The sequence below is a fragment of the Molothrus ater genome, chromosome 1 (genome assembly GCF_012460135.2).
Source record: "Molothrus ater isolate BHLD 08-10-18 breed brown headed cowbird chromosome 1, BPBGC_Mater_1.1, whole genome shotgun sequence".
NCBI classification, from domain to species: domain Eukaryota; kingdom Metazoa; phylum Chordata; class Aves; order Passeriformes; family Icteridae; genus Molothrus; species Molothrus ater.
In genome coordinates, this window is record NC_050478.2 from 121161933 (window position 1) to 121182407 (window position 20475).

The following is a 20475-nucleotide window of genomic DNA, read 5'->3' on the forward strand; positions in this document are numbered from 1 at the left end:
AGAGAGCAAAGCAGGTTTCACTGTAAAAATGAAGGTAATAGAAAATGCATACAGTGACTTCAGTACAATTTAAATACACAAGAACAGTGTATATGGGGTGGAAGATGAAGACTCAGAAGCAGGATCATCTGCTGGAGGAGATGCTGGCTTTTTGGTAGCCAAGATGTTTCAGTGGATATGTCACAGCTTGCTAACTGTCATCATTCCCTCCTTTTTCCATCTTTCATCCTGGACAGATAACTCAAATTCACCCAAGTTAGAAAAAGGTGATGACTATGATGAAAATGTAACCATTCAGAAAAAGGCAGCAAAGTAGAAAATATTAGTTCAGGCTTTCAGCCTCACAAAAGTATCCGAATTTGACAGACACAAAGTCACAAATTCCAGCCCCCAAAAAGCCAGGATCTCGTCTAGCTGACAAGCCTGATGATCTTACTGGCTTCTTTTCAATAGTTATGTTCTTGTCACTGTCATCATCTTCTAGAGATCAATTAAGGTCATTAATGCATGAAGGATGGAAAAATGAGTGGGTGGTGGGCAGGGAAGGCTGTTAAACAATTAGTGGTGTAACTAAAAAAGCAACAGTGCAGAGTGTTGTTGTGCTGTATATTGAGGAAGTGGTATAAAACATCCTGGGGTTGGTGTGCATTCAGCAAAAAAGGCAAAGTCTTTCCTATGCTTAACTGTGGTGGGAAGTCTTAATCCAGCATAAACTCTCCATAGTGTACTAATACTAGAATTGACATCATGGAAGTCATGTTCTTCCTCCACTGACCCTTGGACTAAGCTGTAGTGTCACTATATAGCCACAGGCTTTTTATTCAGCAGCACTCCTGCTTCCTTTGGTGCATCAGATGAACGATGCTCACTTAATGAACAATAATCCAGTACTGGTTTCTCTTTGATACTCGGTGTGTGGCCCTCCAAATGATTTAATACATATTGTTTTGAAGACAGAGCTATGAATTCTCTTAGGAGTTTTTCTCACTACAGTGCATGGATGTGTTCCACAAAGTGAATTATTTCACCGTTGTTGTAGAAGAGGGGCTGTTCCACACAAAGGGTACATTTCAAAATACCTGTTGATTTTGGTTGCCTAATCTGAGGCATGCTGGATCTGGTTTGTTCAAGGCACTTGTAATGAGTAGCCCTTAATATGCAAAAATGTAGATCTCATTACTCTTACTGCAAGCTCTCAAGGCTTTTACAAGTAATAGCCTGAGATGTCCAGGCAGGTACATAGAAAATTAGGAAACACAGAGTTGCAATCATTAAGTACAGTGGAATTCAATTCTTTATGGTAGTATGAACTGAGGCATTTTTCTCTCCCAGAACCCCTGTCTCTTACACTCTGTCTTTAGATATCAGCAGTAAAACACAGGAATTCTGAAACCAGTATCCTTGCCTCCACAAACTCTGTTTGTGCCTAGACACAAGGGCTACAAACAGATTAGAGGGCTGAGAAGAGGAGACATGGGGAAAAGGAGCAGGAAGGCCACAGTGCAGAATTCTGAGGTCCCTTTGACAGACAATGGCAAGCCAGTGCATGCAGTCACGTTAGAAGGATCAAGACAATTCAAAACAGGAGGCAGCTGAGCTGTGGGTGTGAGGTGACTGTCTGCAGTCCTGTGCTTCACACTTTCCAGCACTGTCAGCTGCTGGAAGTCACAAGGTGAGCAAAGAGTTGAAGGAACAACAGAGGAGCTGAGCATACAGCAGCATCAGACCATGAACAGAAGACAGGACATTTGTAAAGAGAGACAAGATCCCAAGCCCCACACTGTGGATGGAGGAACAATAGGACCCCAGTTGTCCTTGGGGTATTCAGCCCTCTGAGCTGGAAGACAGGAATGGGGAGCAGAAAGATGCCTCCATAACCCAAGGAAAAATGGTCAGCAACGTGCTATATCACACACACGTCTGTGGGGCTGAATAGGATCCATTTGTGAAAGGCAGGTCCTGCTTGACCTCCTGCTGTGACCAGGTGACCCACTTAGTGGGCAAGGAAGGCTGTGGATGTTGCTTGTCTAGTGAAAAAGATGTGATTCCTGGGGACATGAACCCCTGCAACAGTAAAGGCTGACTGCACACTGATCAGTGTTAGCCAGAGCATGGCAAGTAGGCTGAAGATTATTTCTCTTTACCTAGCACTGATGAAGCTACATCTGGAGTACTGTGCCCAGTTTGGGACTTTCCAGTAGATATGCCAGCACAAAAGGAAATCTAGAGGGCTACTAAGGTAATTCAGGAAGATGGAACATAGCATCACAGAATCATAGAATCACAGAATGGTTTGGACTGGAAAGAACCTTAAAGATCATCTAGCTCCAACCCCCACGCCATGGGGATATATTAGCAGAGACTGAAGGAACCAGGTCTGTTTAGCTCATGGAAAACACTAAAGGAGAACAAAGAGAATTGCAAACTCAAAGTACTTAAAAAGAGCTTAGAGAATGGACACAATCTCCATCATCACAGCACAGCAAAGGAAAGAGAGGCAACTGCCATATTGCAAGAGGGAAAATTAGTTATGTGAGAATAATTGGTATCTAATAGAAAAGCTGTATCATTTCCATCCCAGGAGAATTTCAAAACTCAGTGCTCTGAAAGCTTGATCAAACTTTGAAGTTACAGCACTTTAAGCAGATTATTGACTTCAAGATCTTCCTTCCAAACTATTTTTTTTCATTATTCATCTGTATTCGTTATCCAAGTTCTCATTTACTTTAAAGTTAGCTCCTTGTCAGTACAGAGCACGCTCTTCTGTTCACATAAATCACATTTCATTGTTGCTCTGAGATGAAAGTTCTACTCTTTGACGTTTCACCGTGAATGTTTATCCGGCTCTTAGTGCTTTGCCACGGATCATAAAGGAATGCCATGGCAGAAACAGAGTTGCCATATCACCTAGTACAGTTACCCATATTCAACAGCAATCACGACAGAGCCACTCTCTGCATACACAGTGAGATCTACCTCATTCTCACTTTGCAGGTCACTATGATAGGAATAAATCACTCTAACAGACTGTGGGTTTATTACCTTGACAATAATTCTGTGTCTAATGGACACTTTTCATCAGTGACACGTTGAGTAACGGCAGTTACTGCCCTGAAACTGAGTCTGCAAAGAGATGGACATGCTTGCAGTTCTTCTATCAATCAGTGACATGATATGAGCAAAGATCCTCCACTATTAGGGACAAAAAGTTTCTGGGTCACTCAGCATGTAATGCTCTCTGAAAAGAGGAGTTATCTTGTGCAGTGAAGTCAGAAATAAATTGATGTGGTGCAGGGCTTTTGGCTGAACAACTAAATGTTACATAGTTGAATGGTTCAAGGATTAGTGCTAGATGGATTCCAAGCAAGGCAAAGCTCATGGTTCTCAATTTTCTTCACTGGGTATTCTGCAGCACCTGTGAGCACAGTAACTGCTGGGATCTTAACTCTTTGCCAAGGAAGAAAGCAACTGTGAGGCTGCAATTATCTCATGAACCTGAGATCATGCAGTCTAAGCAGTTTTTTCACAGACACTGCAAAAAGCTATGTATTTGAGAGCTGTAGTTATCTCTTAATTTAATCCAATGTGGACCAAACTTGCAATGTCCCATAGCTCAGCTACCTTGAGCTCCAGTGAGACAGCAGGATAGAGGAGGCTCTGTGCCAAAAAGGACCTACGAGTTGGTTTTAATTTGGCCAGTTTTAATATAAGTGCTTTCCTACCCTTCCACATACATCAGTTACCACTGTGAGCCTGTGAAATCACACATTTTTATGAAGTTTTATGAGGGATAAATGAAAGGAAATACAACTGTAAAGTGTTTCTTTATTATTATATGGTCTATATTATGAAAATAATAAAGAATAACAAATTAAACCAGTCAGGGGTTATTTTCCCTCAATGTTATATTTGCAGTCTGCAATTTCTTTTCTCAAAGCAAGAGAATTTTAAGCATTGTTCTGTCCTAACCTGTAAATAGATACCACAGACAAGAGCAGTGTTAAGCCAGCACACATAACAAAATTCTTTTCTAAAACAGTGGGCTAGTAAATGACAGGCAAAACAGATGTCACACCATAAACACAACACCAAAAGGGAATGTGTGACTAGCAATTATCAAAGCTGACAGTTCAGAGAATCATTAATGTGCAGGCAAATATTGCAGGACACATCATCAGCTTTTCCTACTGATTTTATGTATGTAATGGATGCATATGTGAAGATTGACTATGAGATAAGGGATTCTGACACTACATTAGCCATTAATATGTAGTAAAATGTACTGATATGCAATTTTTTGACTACTAGCACTGCAATTTTTTCGGCTTTAAGCCCACCAAAAAAAATACAGTAAGGAACTTCAGTAATTTACAGGTGGATACAAAGATTTGGTATGGAATTGAATGTTTTCTCATAGCTGTAAGCCTTCAGTAGAAAAAAATAATTTCTCTGTCTGCAACACTCAGGCATGAGATCTGTTTTGGCTCCATCTAGAGATTCATTTACAAACTGACTGTGGCACAGTCACCTGTCATGTCCCTACAGGCTTTGTTTAGGTGACCAAAAGGAACATGGTGTTGAGTACCTACAACTATTTTTAGTGCTTAGATTATTACTTTCTTCTAAACCCCGTGCCCTGCCTTTCCCAGCCATTCCTAGAATGCAGACCCCACGAAAGGGCCTTGTTCTTTCCAAGTGAACTTTCAGAAAGTGGCCAAACCTTTGTCAGAGGTTGTAGCTTGACATGTGCTCTGATACTTTATTCATCAGCACCCAAAACATAAATTGATTACAGGATCTGTACTTCACATGTGAAGGCTCCAGATGGACAATGGGCAGCTTTTGGACTGGGGGCTATTTTCTCTTCCCAACTGAGGCCTGCTCTGGATGCAATTCTAATGAAATTTCATGTAACAAATAGTAGTATTGTTGGACTCCAGTTTAAGCACAATTGCTTAAAACAAAATGGTTTCAACACACTAGAGCAATAGCCCTCAGCTATGTGTAGCTTTGTACAAGGGTGTTACCAGGAGGAGCATTTCCACAGCGTGTTACTGCAGGAGCCTTTCTGTCTGATAGAGCTGTCACCACCAACTTCTGCATCTCCATAGGGTCCTGAAGGTCCTAAAGACCCAGAAGCAACTCATAGCACTTCTGTACTACAAAGACACAGGTTTAAGTTCAGCACTTCAAGAGCAGACATTGCAGATGGCTAAGTAACAGGAGCCCTTGGGAAAAATAATCTGTGGAGGGAGAATGTAATCATCCTGACTCCCAGACAGAGAAATTACCTGCTTTTCTTCAGAGATACATGGACTTTGTCGACAAATTTCTGTCTATTTCCCATGCAGGACAACTGTTACCCACTCAGCTTTATCTATACTGTTAAAAAAATCACATAAAAAATAATAAGAAAAACTGAATGTATTTATTTGGTTTATTTCAGAAGTAACAGGTTACCATTGAAAAAAATATATATATTCACTTCAAAAGTTCAGCTTCTGAGCAAGAGTTAGGAGAAGTTCATTCCCATTGTTAAATTTTGGTTCAGGAAGACTCAGATTGAAAACATGAGGAGAAATGAAACACAAGAATCAAAATTTGCATTCTGAAAAAGTATAACTGAGGCAGAAATAGCCTATTTTGCTCAATCATTCATGCTTTGTGAAAGAAAAAAGAAAGTGACAAGGGAATGAACAAAACCAGTAGTAATGAAGGCATTTAGCAAAAAGTGAATTTAAATCTGACTGCATATCAATGTTTTTAATATAACATGATTCACTAAGATTGTATTTTAAAGATCACATGTGCTATGTATGTGCTATCACTTGATTTACAAGTTCTGCTTATTTTAGTTTATAGATTCTTCAGTACAGCAAGTCTTCCAGAAAGTGCTGGTACAGCATCCAGGACAAAAGCTCTGCAAATTTATCTCAGGTTTTGCTTGTTACTCTGACACAACAAATTGTTAATCTATATTACTTGTATAGTGAAGAATCAATGGGCTTGGTTTAAATCAACATGTCAAGGGAAGAGATAGAAATCAAAGTGTTATTTCATTTTCATACCCTGTTTTTTTCATAGCTTTTCACAAAACACAGGGGTAGAACCTGTAAGAAATTAAGCCAATTTCAGTTAAAAAAATCAAGTAGTGAGCGATGGTCAAAAGAGAGTCTTGTTCATTTGAACAAACGAAGAAGAGCAGAGCTAAGAGGGAGCAGGCCATGAATATTTCCCCTCTGCTGGTCCAGACCACCTCTCACTCCAGCTGAAAACCCCTGGCTCAGACCTGCCTCTGGACACAGTTCCCTTTGCAGATAGGTACCCAAACTGGTATTTAAAGTCTTACTACAAGCTCAGTCCTGCAGGACTACAGCAGCCAAAATTGTCTCCTACAATTCTCTTGCTGTGCCTGTCCTGAGTAAAGCACATTTTGGCAGGGCAAGGAATCTCTGTATTTAGATCAAGTCTAAATTTATTTAACATCCATGATAGATGTCTATAGACCAAAAGATACTCAAGCCAGTAGGATAATTCAAACCATATGTAATGCTAACTTCAAAAGAAAGCATGGCCATTACTCAGAAAAACTCAATTTGTCAGAAGTGCGGGTAATTTTTGCTGCAGAATTATACATGTGAATTTGAACCCATCTCAGTCACAGAAAATTATTGAATATACACAGACAACCTCATTGCAGTTACAACTTCCTCAGGAGGGGAAGAGGAGGGGCAGACACTGATCTTTTCTCTGTCATGACCAGTGACAGGACCCCAGGGAATGGCCTGAAGTTGTGTCAGGGGAGGTTTAGGTTCGATATTAGAAAAAGTTTCTTCACCCAGAGGGTGTTTGGGCCCTGGAACAGGCTACCCAGGGTAGTGGTCACAGCCCCAGCCTGGCAGAGTTCAGAAGTGTTTGGACAGTGCTCTTGGGCACATGGTGTGACCCTTGGGGATGGTGCTGTGCACGGCCAGGAGTCAGACTTAGTGATCCTTGTGGTTCCCTTCCAACTCAGGATACTATTCCATGATTCTATGATTATGCACTTGCAATTCTGATGGCTTCTCCCACAAAGCATGTGTGCAAGTGTATATCAGGAGACCATTCATATAAAGAAAAGCCTCACCTACTGTATTTCAGAAGTAGGAGGGAATATCAAAATTTTTAAAAAGCAATTCAGGTTAAAAAAGAGTACTTAAAATTAGAAATTTAGGATTGACACAAAAAAGGCCAGTATTACTAGTTAAACATGTTCTCTTATAGTTCAGTTGTTAAATAATACCTAGCAAAAGAAGATAGAGTCTGTCTGTTCTTCAAAATAAAACCAGGTATGCTTAGAGCCTTCCTTGAATCCCATTTTCCTACTTGTCTTGGCTCATTGTATCTTATTTTTTTTATCTTGGAGGCCTTGTTATAATGACATGCGAAATACAGTATTAGCATCAAAAAATTAAACATGCATTGTGCTGAAATTATGAGGTACTACTGTGTTATTCTATTCATGAGATATTTGGAATGATCAGGACTTGAAATCTTCAATTGGATTTTATGGTGCAATAAAGAGCATAATATTGTGGATAACAGCTGCCATCAGATATGTCAGTGAAGTAATCCTTGCACAGCCCCTAACAAAGTGCAGCAGGAGTGGAAATGTGCCACGGGTAGAGCTCCATGGCAGTGCTGCAGGGCCTGGGCAGCACACACTCACCAGGAGACATCCAACACCCCAGGCAGGCTCCAAGGACTGGTTAAGTTGTACAACACGCCTCTGACTGCCAGAGCAACTCAGGAGGGGAAGCATGTAAAGCATGTGGCATGTTGGCTAGTTCAACTGGATTTACAGCCCCTCTGGACTGCCAAAACAGTGCTAAGCAAGTGAAGAGTTACACTGCTGCTTACACCTCCCTCTGCTCCCTTTTCCTCCTCTACTTAACTTTGCATGTGACTTCCTCCCGTATACACCCCGTGGCTCTATGATTGCACATGCCCTTATTTTTCATTGCTTTCCTCCAAGTACCTACTTGTTTCATCATGAAAGATATTTTCTGCAATTAATATTTTATATGAAGAAATACTTAGCAGTATTCAGACTGCAATAACATGCAAAAGCAGATTTTTTATCTTTAGAAAAATAAATCAGGGAATATTGTTTACAGCTTGGGATTTCAAAAATTTGCTCTTGTTTGCAAGATGGCCAAGATCACAAGTACTTAGTTTTCACAAATTGGGCTAGAAATGGCTGGTGTGATCATCTACAGACTGACTAAAAAACTACATGCAGAAAATTGTTTCTGAACATCCTAGTTCTTAGCACTTGCACTTCATGAGCTCAGTGCTTTCTCAGGCTTTTCACTCATGAAAAACTTCAACATGTAAAAGCTTACTTACATCTAACCCTGCATGTTTTAGGGATCAAAAATGCCTGGAATAGTCTGGTGCAGTACAAACGCTTTTAGAAAGAATCAAGTATGCTAAGAATGGGAACATTATAGAAGAGACCTGGACCTTTTCCATTATCATGCAAAAGATCCAGAAAGACAAAGAAATTCTCACTCCAATTTAGACCTGACAAAACTAGTTAAGCAGAATATTTTGCCTGGGATTTGGGAGATTAAGATTTTGTTCCATTCTAAACTTGACTGTTTTCAGTTTCATACCTGTCTGCTCTGCAGTTTCCTAATCTAAACTAAAACTTTGATCTTCTGCCTGCCTTAGAGTTTTGGTGCAGCTTCAATAAGGAGCAACACGCTGAGATTTTCTCACCTACAGCTCTGTGGAAAGGACAATCTTCTGGAAAATGGGACATGAGAGGAATGGTTTGAGCAAACCCATTGCCTAAGTGTAAGCAAACCTGTTGGATAAAGCAGGAACACCATTCTGCTTGCTAGGACTCAACATGGACAGTAAACACTTTTCAGTTCTTGAAATAGCACATGGGTTCCAGTTCTTAGGAGAGAACTGCCAGATCTGGATTCCAAACAGACAGAAGCAGCAAAGGCAATAGAGGCCCCATATGAAGTCCTACCACCTCTCTCCTGAGCAATGTTTATGCTGGGGTTTAGGTGTTTCACCCCTTTGTGCACTATGCTTGGACTTTGTAGTCCAAGTTCCCCTATGAAGCATGTAACACTCTGAATAACCATTCTGAATGTCACTCTGGGGGGCCAGGCACCTTAAAACAAGGCTCTAACTTGTATCTCTCAAGTACCTGAAGGGCCTGCATTTAGTAACTTCTGCTGAGCAAGAGGCACCAGGACTGCCCTCAACAAATCTCTTAGAAATATATGTTTCAAAGAAATAAAAACCCAAAGCTTCTATTTAGAAATGACCATTAACAAAGAATCTGGCACACCACTGGTTAAGTGTTCCAGTGCCTAATTATGTTCCATTAAAATTGTTTGCTTAAAGCCCAACATTTATCTGGATTCAATTTCGAGACATTTCATCCTATTATAGCTTTGTTAGATCAAAGAATTCTCTATTATCAAACTACTTTTCTTCATGGAGGCAATTATAGGTAGATATTAATTTTGTAACCATGTCTGCCTTTAAAGTAAGGGCTGTGAGTATTACAAGGCATGTGCTTGATTTTTGGCACAAGAACTGGATACTGCATTTGGCACTAGTGTAAGCACTACTGGAACAAAAGTAGTATTGCCTCCCCCATACCATTTGAGATTCTCTTTTTAATGCATCCAAGAATTGCATTTGGCCAAGTGGGGGCTTATGTTCAGCTGACTATCCATCATGTCTCCGAACTTTCTCTCGAAACACTGATCCTTGGGATGGGCTCCCATTCCATTTCCAGATGTATGACTTTACACTTGGTGATAGTGAAACAGGCTGTATGAGCTGGACACCAGCAAAGAAAGGCATATCAATTAACTGAAAAGCGTATAAACCTTAGCATGCCTGAAAAATTTGTGAGTTGTTAGCATTTCAGTCTCCTGTTGCTCCTCCAATAGCTATTAGGTAAAGCTTCTGGCTTCAGTTCTGAGGAACTAACAGGAAGATGTTGGTCATTCTGAAAGGGGAGAGGAGTTCACAGAAATTTTATTTCAGAACATGTCAGCAGCTGGCAGTTACGGACAGTGAACGAGCAACAACATGTTTCCAAGAACCTGAACTTTATCATAGAACGTTGACAAAGGATCTGAATTACTTTTTGTTTAGGGATTGTCTTTGTCTGCTACATTTTAAACTTAAATTGCCTCATAAGTGCTCCAAAATGCATGCATTGGGTAAGTAGACTGTGCCACATTTCTAGTGCAAATTCTGGCCTTAGCTATCAGATTGTGAGCTGTTTCTGTAAACACCTACTATGGGACATGCCTGAAAAGCAACACCAAAAATCCTGAAAGCTATCCTATTAAAGGTGACCAATTACACCAAATTACTGCCTCAAACACAGCTACACTTTAGTATTAGTTTCCACACTATGTACTAACATTTTGCAGCTGTTACCTGAAAGAGGATTTCAGAGACAGGCAAGAAAAATGAGCTGCTTAAGTACCATGAAAACCAAATTAACTTTCTCCTCACTAATGCTTTACAATGTACTCCTTTAAACAAAATCTGGGACCCATAGGGCACTCTTATCAGACAAGCAAGGTCCTACAGAACTGATTAACTTAATGAGCTAATATTTTATGCTCTATACCTATCACACAATGTCTGTGATACATTTGTATGGCTTTTTTATGTTCACAAAATGCTTGTCTGTTAAGATACTAGAACATGTGTGAGTCAGAGGAAAATAAGTGAAAATGCTGTAGAGAAGTAGTGAACACACTACCAACTGAAACAAATGAACCGGGATACCAAGGTCAACAGTTTCCTTGGGTACACCCCCCCCAACATGCAAAATTCATTGCTTGTTGGTGCAATTGTAAACTGAAGTAACACTGTACTCTTACAAAATCAATTCCATTAATTATGCAAAGTGATTATTGTAATTTTCACTGTAACAGTTTTCCCCTTCATCCAGCAACGTTACAAAAATGCTTTTCTTCCTTGCAAAATGGCTTATCACTCACTTTATAAAGATGCCTAATGAAATAATTTTATGGTTTCAAACTCATTCACACATTAAACCTCTTTCAAGCATGTAGTCCCATTACTTGCTCTGAATAGCTGTGAGGAAATGCTAATTTTTTCTGATTTAGTGCAGTTAGCTTAAACGGACCAAGGTGTTGGTACTTTTGTATTTAGGCACAAGCAGCTGTGTTACTGCATTCTGGAGCTTGGCTCACATTAGGGGAATTTTTAGTTCTGGTTTTAGAACTCTGTTGTTCAAGTAGCTGGAAACACTGATCCAGTGACTGACACTCAGCTCTTTTGCCAATGATCAAACACATTCACAAAGAAAAGCACTCAACTATTTTCAGTTCAGCTGCCATCATAAGTGTCCATGCCATTTAAAAACTAGCTTCTGAGAAACTTTAATAAACTAGCTTAATAAACTTAATTGTTGTTAAGTTTCATTTAAATTGAAGTGCAGAACTAAGCTCTTGCAGAAATTGTCATTAAAATCAGTGACAGTGAATGTTATAAGGAGATCCTTCACTGGTACTTTTAATACAGCTTGCCTGTACCTGATCCGAAAAAAACCCAAGTATTTCAGTCAGAGCAGACACAACTTGTTGATCTGTTGCACCAAATGCCTCAGCAAGCTAAGACTCCTCCAGTAAAGTGCTTGCAAGATGAGAAATCAGTCTGAATGCAGAGTTACATGTTTTACCAGTCTCTGGCTTTCTAATCTGTTCTCTGCTACACCTACACATTTATCAGCAACTGTTCATATCCTCATGAAAACTGTGCTCTTCCACTTTTAGTACCTGCAGTCTAACACAGCAAACAAATTCTGTCATTAAACTGAGTGATTACATTTAATGTGGAAAAATTACTACTTTGTTAAGTACTTTATACTTCTTTGGCAAAAAATACCTGAAGATGTTCAAAGCTGGAATTATCCAGCTCAGAGGTTCCCAGCACTGGAAGGACATCAACTGATTGCAGAAAGTCCAGAGGAGGGTCATGAGGAAGATTAGGGGGATGGAGCACCTCTCCCATAAGGAAAGGCTGGAGAATCAGAATTATTCAGCCTGGACAAGAGGAGATTTCAGGGTGACCTGACTGTGGCCTTCCAGTACCTGAAGGGAGCCTACAATAAGCCTTTTTTCCTGGGTATGTAGGGACAGGACAAGGGGCAATGGCTTCAAATTGAGAGTAGATTTTATTAGATTTTAGGAAGAAATTATTTACTGTGAGGATGGTGAGGCACTGGAATAGGTTGCCCAGAGAAGCTGTGGATGGAAGTGCTGGAAGTGCTCAAGGCCAGGTTGGATGAAGCTCTGAACAACCTGGTTTAGTGAAAGGTGTTCGTGGCAGGGGCATGGAAACTAGATTTTATCTTGAAGATCCCTTCCAACACAGGCCATTCCATGATTCTCTGATCTTAAGATGTTAAGAACAGATTTACACTTGCTGCTTTCTTTACATAAAAAGATTTTCACACAGCTTTCTGGTGCACTACAACTAAGCAGGAACCCTGCCCACTCAACAACAGCACACAGCTCAGTTTGTCATTTATTGTTGCAACTCAAAACCTCATCTGCTACCTGCACAAATGCTTCCAAATTTTCTTCCTCCAAATGAAGGTTAAGCAGTATCTACATACTGCTAATTCAAACTATGGCTCTTTAAAACACATGACTCCAAACTGAATCTCACAAACACTGCCACTTCAGAAGAGGATCGCAAAAAGAGACCAATCGAGACAACAGACTGTTTTGTGCAAGACTGTTTTATTAACAGACCAGACTTTGAAATATTGCAGCTGGGCATCTTTACCTGCAAGGCAAAGAAGAAAAAGGTATCATTAGGCACATGCAGATCTCAAACATGAAAAAGTAATAATACATTTTTACAGTTTTTAATTTTGGCTGGATTTAAGACTGCAGCAGTCTCACACACAGTAACTAATTTCTACATTAACATCTCTTCACTGCAAACAGAGATTTTGTGTACCAGACCTAACAGGATAAACATTTCTACCTTGAACCACTGCTACCTATACTTGATATTTAAAGACATGCCAAGACATTGTGCATATTCTAACTTTTGCTGCACTCTCATTTTTGGCACATTTCAAAGACTGTTCACGTACAAAAATGAAAGCAAAAAAGCTGACTTAGGTCCAGTTCCTGTAAAGTTTGCTTGAAAAACTGATGAAATTCAGTGTGTTGCCAATACTGATTGTCAACATTTGCTTTCAAGTACTATGCTCTTTTCTCCCACTCTATACAAAGGAATCAGTACTGGAAGTCTATTTTTTTCATTCACTCGAGAATATCACTTAAGAAGTAAGTGACAAATAGAACAAGAAATAAAGACAAACAGCAGGAAACTATCTACTTATAGGAAAGAGGAATACTCTTCTTAGATACACAGCCCTTCATAATCATTACCTGGAGAGTACTGCCAGTATGTCACCTGAACCTACTACTCTAGTTTGCCCACAACCTCAGGAGAAACTACAACATTCTTTTATTTTCTACATGTAGGCTACTTGAATTTTAAACATGCATTCTATTCCCAACAGCAGGAAAAGAAAGTTGAAGAGACAAGAACAATCAGTTATCTTAGATTTAGTCTGCAGGAAAAGCATAACAACTGCTTAAAAGCATAAAATAAGAAACTGCAAGGTCACTTCCTAAATTAAAAGATGAAGTAAAGCTCTAATGTATGCCACTTATATGGGATGCTGAGCTGCAAGTCCAGTGAAAAACATGAATGAATATCCCTTGTTTCTCTGCCAAAACACCAACCCTCAAAGGCATTTACAACAACTGCAATAGTGAGCTAGAAGCTTCCCATCTCTAGGAAGGCTCCTGAAAACAACACTACCAGTATAGATCTGCCTTTCCTTTGGCAGGGAAGACAGAGCAGAAAGGATCTATACTGGCAGAAAAGCTGCAATGTTTTCATTAAAAACAGCATCATGCTCAGAAACCAGACAGGAGCACACAGTCCTCCTCAGCCTTGGTTATGCACTAACTTCAAGGACACATTTGCCAGTACTGAACCCTCAAGTTCCTGCCACCAGCAGCAAAATTTCTACAAGAATGGTAGTGGGAGTAACTTAACATCACCCCAGGCACCAAACATTACAGCAATTCTGCTCCTCAGAGTTACCAACATCTTCCCATAGTTGAGCTAAAAAGCTTTTCAAGAACACTGTCCCCAGTAAGGAACTATTTTCCTGAAGTTGAAATTTCCACATGCCATGTAAGCAGTGCTTTAAAACTCAGCTGACTTCACAGATGGGAGGTAATAGCACAACATGCAAGGAGCTTCAACTGAGGAAATCAGTGGCCTACAAAAAAGCTTCAAGAATTAACGCTGTCAATCACATGGAAAGTATTTTCTAGACCTCCTTTAGCTCTTTGGACAGAAAGCAGAGCCCAATGAGCTCAATTTGCTGTGTCTTGGCCATAACAGTATTTTTAAAAGACTTGAGGGGAAAAGAAAACAAAACAGCAAAACAAAACAACATAAAACTTCCTTTCCCTCAGAAACTTTGATTTCTGAATTTCGGAAAACTCAATTCTGAATCATCCAAATGGAACTTTTCCATGTTTTAAACTGTAAAGTCACAACACTACCCATTTTTATGGACCAATCCTCTGAAGCCAGAAATTCGTATGAAAACTATGTATCTGATCTAAAAGAAAAAACAGAACCCCACAAAAACCAACCAAACAAAAACCCCACACCAAACAAATCCCACAAGCCAACCAAAAAAAAGCCATTTTGACTCCGGAGGAATTAGTTTGGGGAAAATTAGGTTTTTGTTTGATAACTTTTCCAAACACCCTAAAACAATGAAGTTTTCTTAAATTCCAGCATACCTGTCAAACCAAAAAGATATTTGACTGAAACGAAGATATGGGCAACACTGAAGGTAGTTCAGTGTCTAAAAAGCAAAGCGAAGTACAAGAACTCTGCAAAATGTGTTGGCTTTGAATGGTAGAGACTTCTCACCAAAGCAGGAACAGCAGAGTGACAACAACAGGTAAGACATTGATTGGAGTAGGTCCTACCTTTAGGACTCAGCAGTCACTGTTAAATCACTTTAAGTGTTAACAAACCTTCTCATTTCTAAAGGTCAGACTATTCAAATGGGCAAATCAGTCTTTCAAAATTACCAACTTGGTCACTATATAGGAAAGCTTTAAATGAATCATTCTGAAGCTTGAACAAGCTGAAAATTTAGACCAGTCCTAATCAGACTTTTCTAGAAAACCTGAAAAAAAATGGTACTTGCAATCACAAGACTTCAATCATATTCACAGGTTATTAATGAGGCTTAAAAGTTTTAGCCAAGATCTCAAAGCTTCCCAACATAAAACCAAATAAGGCCTTAAAACAAGTTATTGGTAATCTTTGTATCTCCTAAACATATCAGTGACACTGACAATTTAACTTCCTAAATGTTTAAGCTTTAGTAAGACTTCCAAAATAAAACCAGACTTCCAAAATAAAACACTATATTGTTCAAGTAGCTTTATACTGTAGGCACCAGCCAAGAATGAGTGAGCATCTATTAAAATTGAATGTGTGACAAATGACAGCAGCCTGCAGAGCTGAACAGTTGACAGCCTTGGGCAGTGTCTCACCATTAGTTCATTCTCCTTATGAGTCTGTTGATCTGGTCTTCTCTGTTACCAGCATCCCCACCTTCCACAAAGTGGATTGTTTTCTTCTTCATTCCACCCCGAGGAGAGGATAACTTGAAGGGCCAAAGGAAGTTGTTCACAACTTTGAAGTTCTTGCCAACAGTGTAAATTTCATGGATGACATCTTCCATGCAGATGATGCCAAGCTTTCCTAAAATTCAGACACAGTTTTCAGAAAGACTTCAGAGGCACTGGTCAATAACAAACTAAAAATTATCATTTTGTTACTGTCATGCCTACTTATTTTGATAAACTTCAGGAAGTCAGAAACCACTCACTTTGTCATGAAACTGGATGACTGACTTTTCCAATTAAAATGGATTATCTGCAGCCAAGTAAACATTTAGATGGCATACTTGGCAAGAGGCATCAGTTTCAACTGTTAAATATTTGCTGTCAGCAGTGAGGAACAACAAAAAAACAACCCGCACTTACTGAATCTTAGCAAAACACTGTTCTTTGGAGAAAAGCTAGATTAAACACACCTAAATTGCTGCAATGTGCAACTCAAGGAAACTCACTAGCTATTAGGTTAGGCTGCTGAATAGATGCTACTGCATGTTTCCTTAATGCTTTTCCAGAGTCTTCAGCAATATGTTACAAGTTAACTCTTGTAAAACACAGCGCTAAAAGAGATTACAACAGAATACATGTATCTTTTGAATGCTTAACCCCTGCACAGGAAAAGAAAGAGGCATGACACAGCCTAATCTGAAGGAAAATGCAAATTAAGTGCCCAAAAAAGGGAGATACTTGAGTGGTCACTTTCACTTATTCTGGCAAGACTGCAAAAGAAGGGAGCTTCCCAGAGCAGCCCGTATCCCAACTGTTCACCATGTTTTGCTTTTACTGAATACACTGATCACTACTACCTAGTTCTTTCAACAAGTTTAAAAAGTCTGTTTACCAGATCACAAAAGTCAAAGACAAAATGTCTAGTATTGAAGTCTGAAAGTTCAAAGCTATGATGACTCTTTCATGCTACAGCAGTTTTTCTTTACTCAAAGACCTACTGACCCCATAAAGGTCGAGGAGGTTACATTTAACATTACGAATTTAAAAGGCTAAAATTTGATTCTTTACACCTGTTTTCAATACTTTATGATGGAAGTTACTTCCAGCTTGCTTAGCATTTAACAATTAGGACAGAAGTAGAGATCATAACTGAACACCAGTGCACTGCAGTGACACTTGAGGACAGCTGCCCAGCTGAGCACTGATCCCCCCGAGGCACACAGCTGGCTCCCCGTTTGCCCAGCAGAAGTTACCAAGGCGTTTCTGGATCAGGCGGTTGTCGGTCAGAGCAATGCGCTGCTTGTTGATCTTGCCGTAACCTCGCTTGTAGATCAGCTCATGCACAGACTTCAGGTTGGGGTAACTGAAACAAAACAGTCACGTTCAAAAAAGGAGTTTTAAGTCTTTGCAAGCCTCATTTCAGGACAGCTTTAACGTCCCTGACTTGGACTTCCATACCAAACAATTAAAGATCATTTCAGCATGTCCCACATGTAAACACAAAAGCAAATCTCACACCAAGAACACCAGTATGAGAGTGCAATCATACCTAGCAGCCGTTACCTTTAAAGCACTGCCTTAACCACATTTTCAATTCAAAGACAGGAAAGCACACAGAAGATTAAAAACCCCTGCAAGTCCAGCATAGCAAAATGCAAAACCCACTCAACACTTGCACCCTGATTAGGTACAACTGGGCCTTGTGCCTTTCACTCACCCCCAGGCAATGTAGGGTTCAACAATCCGCAACATGTTGATAGAGGCTTTGTTGAGTTTTACAAAGGTGCCATTAAAAATCTGCCGCAGGCGAAGAAGCTGCAGAACCTTGCGAACCTTAGGGCTGACACCATTGGTACTGGAGAGGAAAGTGGAACAGCCTGAGTTATCAACATCCCAGAAACACGAGGTATCAGGTTAAAAAACAACCCCAAAACACAACAGCACTGCTCCCATACAAAACCACATTTCATGAATTACACAAAGCAAGCTTAGTAAATTAACTTACTATTGCAATATATTTCAGTATGAAGTTAAAACATCCATTTCCATGAAAAGAACTAAGTATTATACTGAAACAATTTAGAAGTAGCCTTGCACCATCATGAATATAATTCTTCCAATCACACTTTTTTTTTAGTTTTCTCTTACACTTTACCAGAGTAGAACAAACCAAACACTTGAGGAACAGCTCAGCAGAATGTTTGGGAATAGGAGCATGTAATTTTATCAAGTTAAAGGTGAGAAACAGTAAATGTCTGCATGTTATTTTCAGCCTTGTCTTCTTAAAAATCAGGGATTCCCCAGGACAGTAGGCAGCAAAATTATTTAGCCCTTAATTAAATACACTTCAAGGGCTTGTACAATATCTACCAACAACTTCTCAGGCCACTTGTAGAAGGCTTTATCTTGTTACCTGTTTTGAGGGTATTTAAGCCCTCAAAAACAGGTAACAAGAAGACCACCTTCAATACTTTTGAACATAAAATTGCTTATATCTGTACCCAAGCTTACCCTCTTATCCTGATCACAAATGCCAGTTTGGGCTCAGCTGGCACGTAGTAATTGCCAGCTTTCCGGGCCATCCTGGCCATGCGGATCTCCTGCCTGTACATGTGCCTGTACTCCTTGTGGTAAGCCTGGGCTCTCGCATAGATGAGCTTCCTTTGTGCCTTGCGGTACTGCAACAATTTGGAAATTGTTTAAAGTTAGAAAATGCCTTTTAACACATGAAAATCACCTTCAGGTAACATGCCATACTCTAGAACTGCCCCCAGCTAACACAGATCAGTCTCACACAGCTCAGAACAACCCTCAGTGATGCTCCAGAGAAGCTGGCAGGCCGCTACACAGCAAACAATGCTATCATTCCTGACTCTTCATCAGCACTGTGGTAATGAAGAGTAATGGGTACAAATTGAAAGATGGACAATTTGGGTTAGATCTGAGGAAGAAATGCTGAATTGCGAAGACAGTGAGACACTGGAATGGGTTGCCCGAGGCAGCTGTGGATAGGCCAAGCCTAACTGTGTTCAAAGCCAGGTTGGACTGGATCTTTGAGCAACCAGGTCTAGTGGAAGGTATCCCAGTCCATGGCACAGGGCTTGGAACTAAATGATCTTTAAGCCCCCTTCCAAGCCCCTATATTTCTAGGATTCTCTGATCACACACCAAACTCCCCTTAAAAAGGCTGTAACCTCCTGCCCTGTACCTTACAGACAGCTGTACGCTTCACCCTTAACTCTGCCCACTAAAAGCCTATTTATCAGCCACTAAAAGCCTATTTTAGTCCAAAACTTCAAGAAAATATCAACAACCTGTGAATTTCTGTACTGCATCACATCAGCAGTAGTAGCAGCTGCTACTGCAGCAGATAAGCAATCTCAGTGAAAGGACAGAGAATATTCACCTTTTTTATAGCCAAAATCTTCTTCTGACGTTTGGCTTTCATGACCGCATAGGCCTGCCGCTTCTTCAGCAGGCTCTCGGGCACAGAGGGCACCTTCTTTACTCTAAATGAGAGCAGAAATAAAAAGCTTTTAGCTGGTGGAAAGAAACTCAGTGGCAGTACATGTGACAAACATCAAAACTCTCAAACCTGTGCAGGCCTTGCTACCTTGAGCCACTTCACTGCATCTTCCTCATCCTCACTGTTCCCAGGCCTGGAACAGCATCCCAGGACAACTCCCTGGGACTGAGCTGGGTGATTTTCTGGTTCAGAACCTGCACCATGCACATTTTGTGCCAAACAAGAAACCCTGACAGACCCACCAGAGCTGCACACAACCATAACTACACAGACCTGTTCTACTTTGCTACAAGTAGTAAGAAAACAAAGACGTTTCAAGGTAACTTCTCTCTGATCAATGAACGTTTCAACAGGTACTTGAGCAGCAAAAGCTTATTTGAAAGTACTGTGAAATTTATTTGACAGGACTCTCAATTTGCTCAGACTATCCCAGAGTGGGTGATGCTGGAAGGGACCACAATGGGTCATCTGGTCCAACCTCCCTGCTCAAGCCGAAGAGTCCCAGAGCACATTTGCATCCAGGATTGCACCCGGATGGTTCTGAACACCCCCGGGAGGGAGACTCCATAACCTCTCTGGGCAACCTGTTCCAGTGCATGGTCACCCGTACGGAAGAGAAGTTTCTCCTCAACTTCAGGCAGAGCTTCCTGACATCACTCTGTGCCCCGTTCTCTCTTGTCCCGGAGATTTAAAACTCTTAGACAGGACAAAACTTGCCAGAACAGCGTTTACAGAACCCCAACCACCCTGACGGGCGCCTACACCAGCCCGGCGGACAATCACTCCCTGCTCCAGCCCCAGCACAGGGCTGCTCGCCCACCCAGCCCGGAGGAACTCGCCGCCCCGGCCCGCCATTCCCGGCCGCGACGGCGCTCGGGGCCCGCTCCCCCTCCCCACCCCGCCAAAGGCCTGCGGCCGCAGCCGCCGCCCGCGGAAGGGCCGGGCCGGTGGCGGCTCCATCTCCGCCGCGCCGGTCCCTCCCGTCCCACGGCTCCCAGCCCCGGCGGAGGCGCGGGGGCCCCGGGGGCGGTGTGGGCAAGGCTCGGGCGGCGCGGCGGCCGCGGATGGCGGCGGATGGCGGCGGGAGGGACGGGACTCACTCCTTGTCCGCCATGGTCAGCGCCGGAAGAGAGGGGCGTGCGCGTGCGCGGCGCGCTCTTAGCTCATTCGCCCGCGCAGGCAAGGCCCTGCCCG

General features: G+C 41.2%; 1 protein-coding gene across 1 annotated transcript; it reads right to left on the reverse strand.

The window, feature by feature from the left end:
* Positions 1-12787: 12787 nt before the first annotated feature.
* RPL7 (ribosomal protein L7) lies at positions 12788-20475 on the reverse strand. The gene is made up of 7 exons (XM_036378586.2): positions 20382-20475; positions 19162-19264; positions 18267-18433; positions 17473-17610; positions 17009-17118; positions 15681-15891; positions 12788-12852 (listed from the first exon to the last, which is right to left on the reverse strand). The coding sequence occupies exons 1-6, from the start codon at positions 20393-20395 to the stop codon at positions 15683-15685; spliced, it is 741 nt and encodes a 246-aa protein (XP_036234479.1). The 5' UTR covers positions 20396-20475; the 3' UTR covers positions 12788-12852; positions 15681-15682.

Bases quoted from the DNA above. Each gene is read 5' to 3' on its own strand.
- RPL7 (XM_036378586.2), bottom strand. The intron at 17,611-18,266 runs GTAAGCTTGGGT...TTTCCTCTCCAG, and splicing joins TTTGTGATCAGGATAAGAGG to TACCAATGGTGTCAGCCCTA. The intron at 17,119-17,472 runs GTGAGTGAAAGG...GTTTTGTTTCAG, and splicing joins GAACCCTACATTGCCTGGGG to TTACCCCAACCTGAAGTCTG.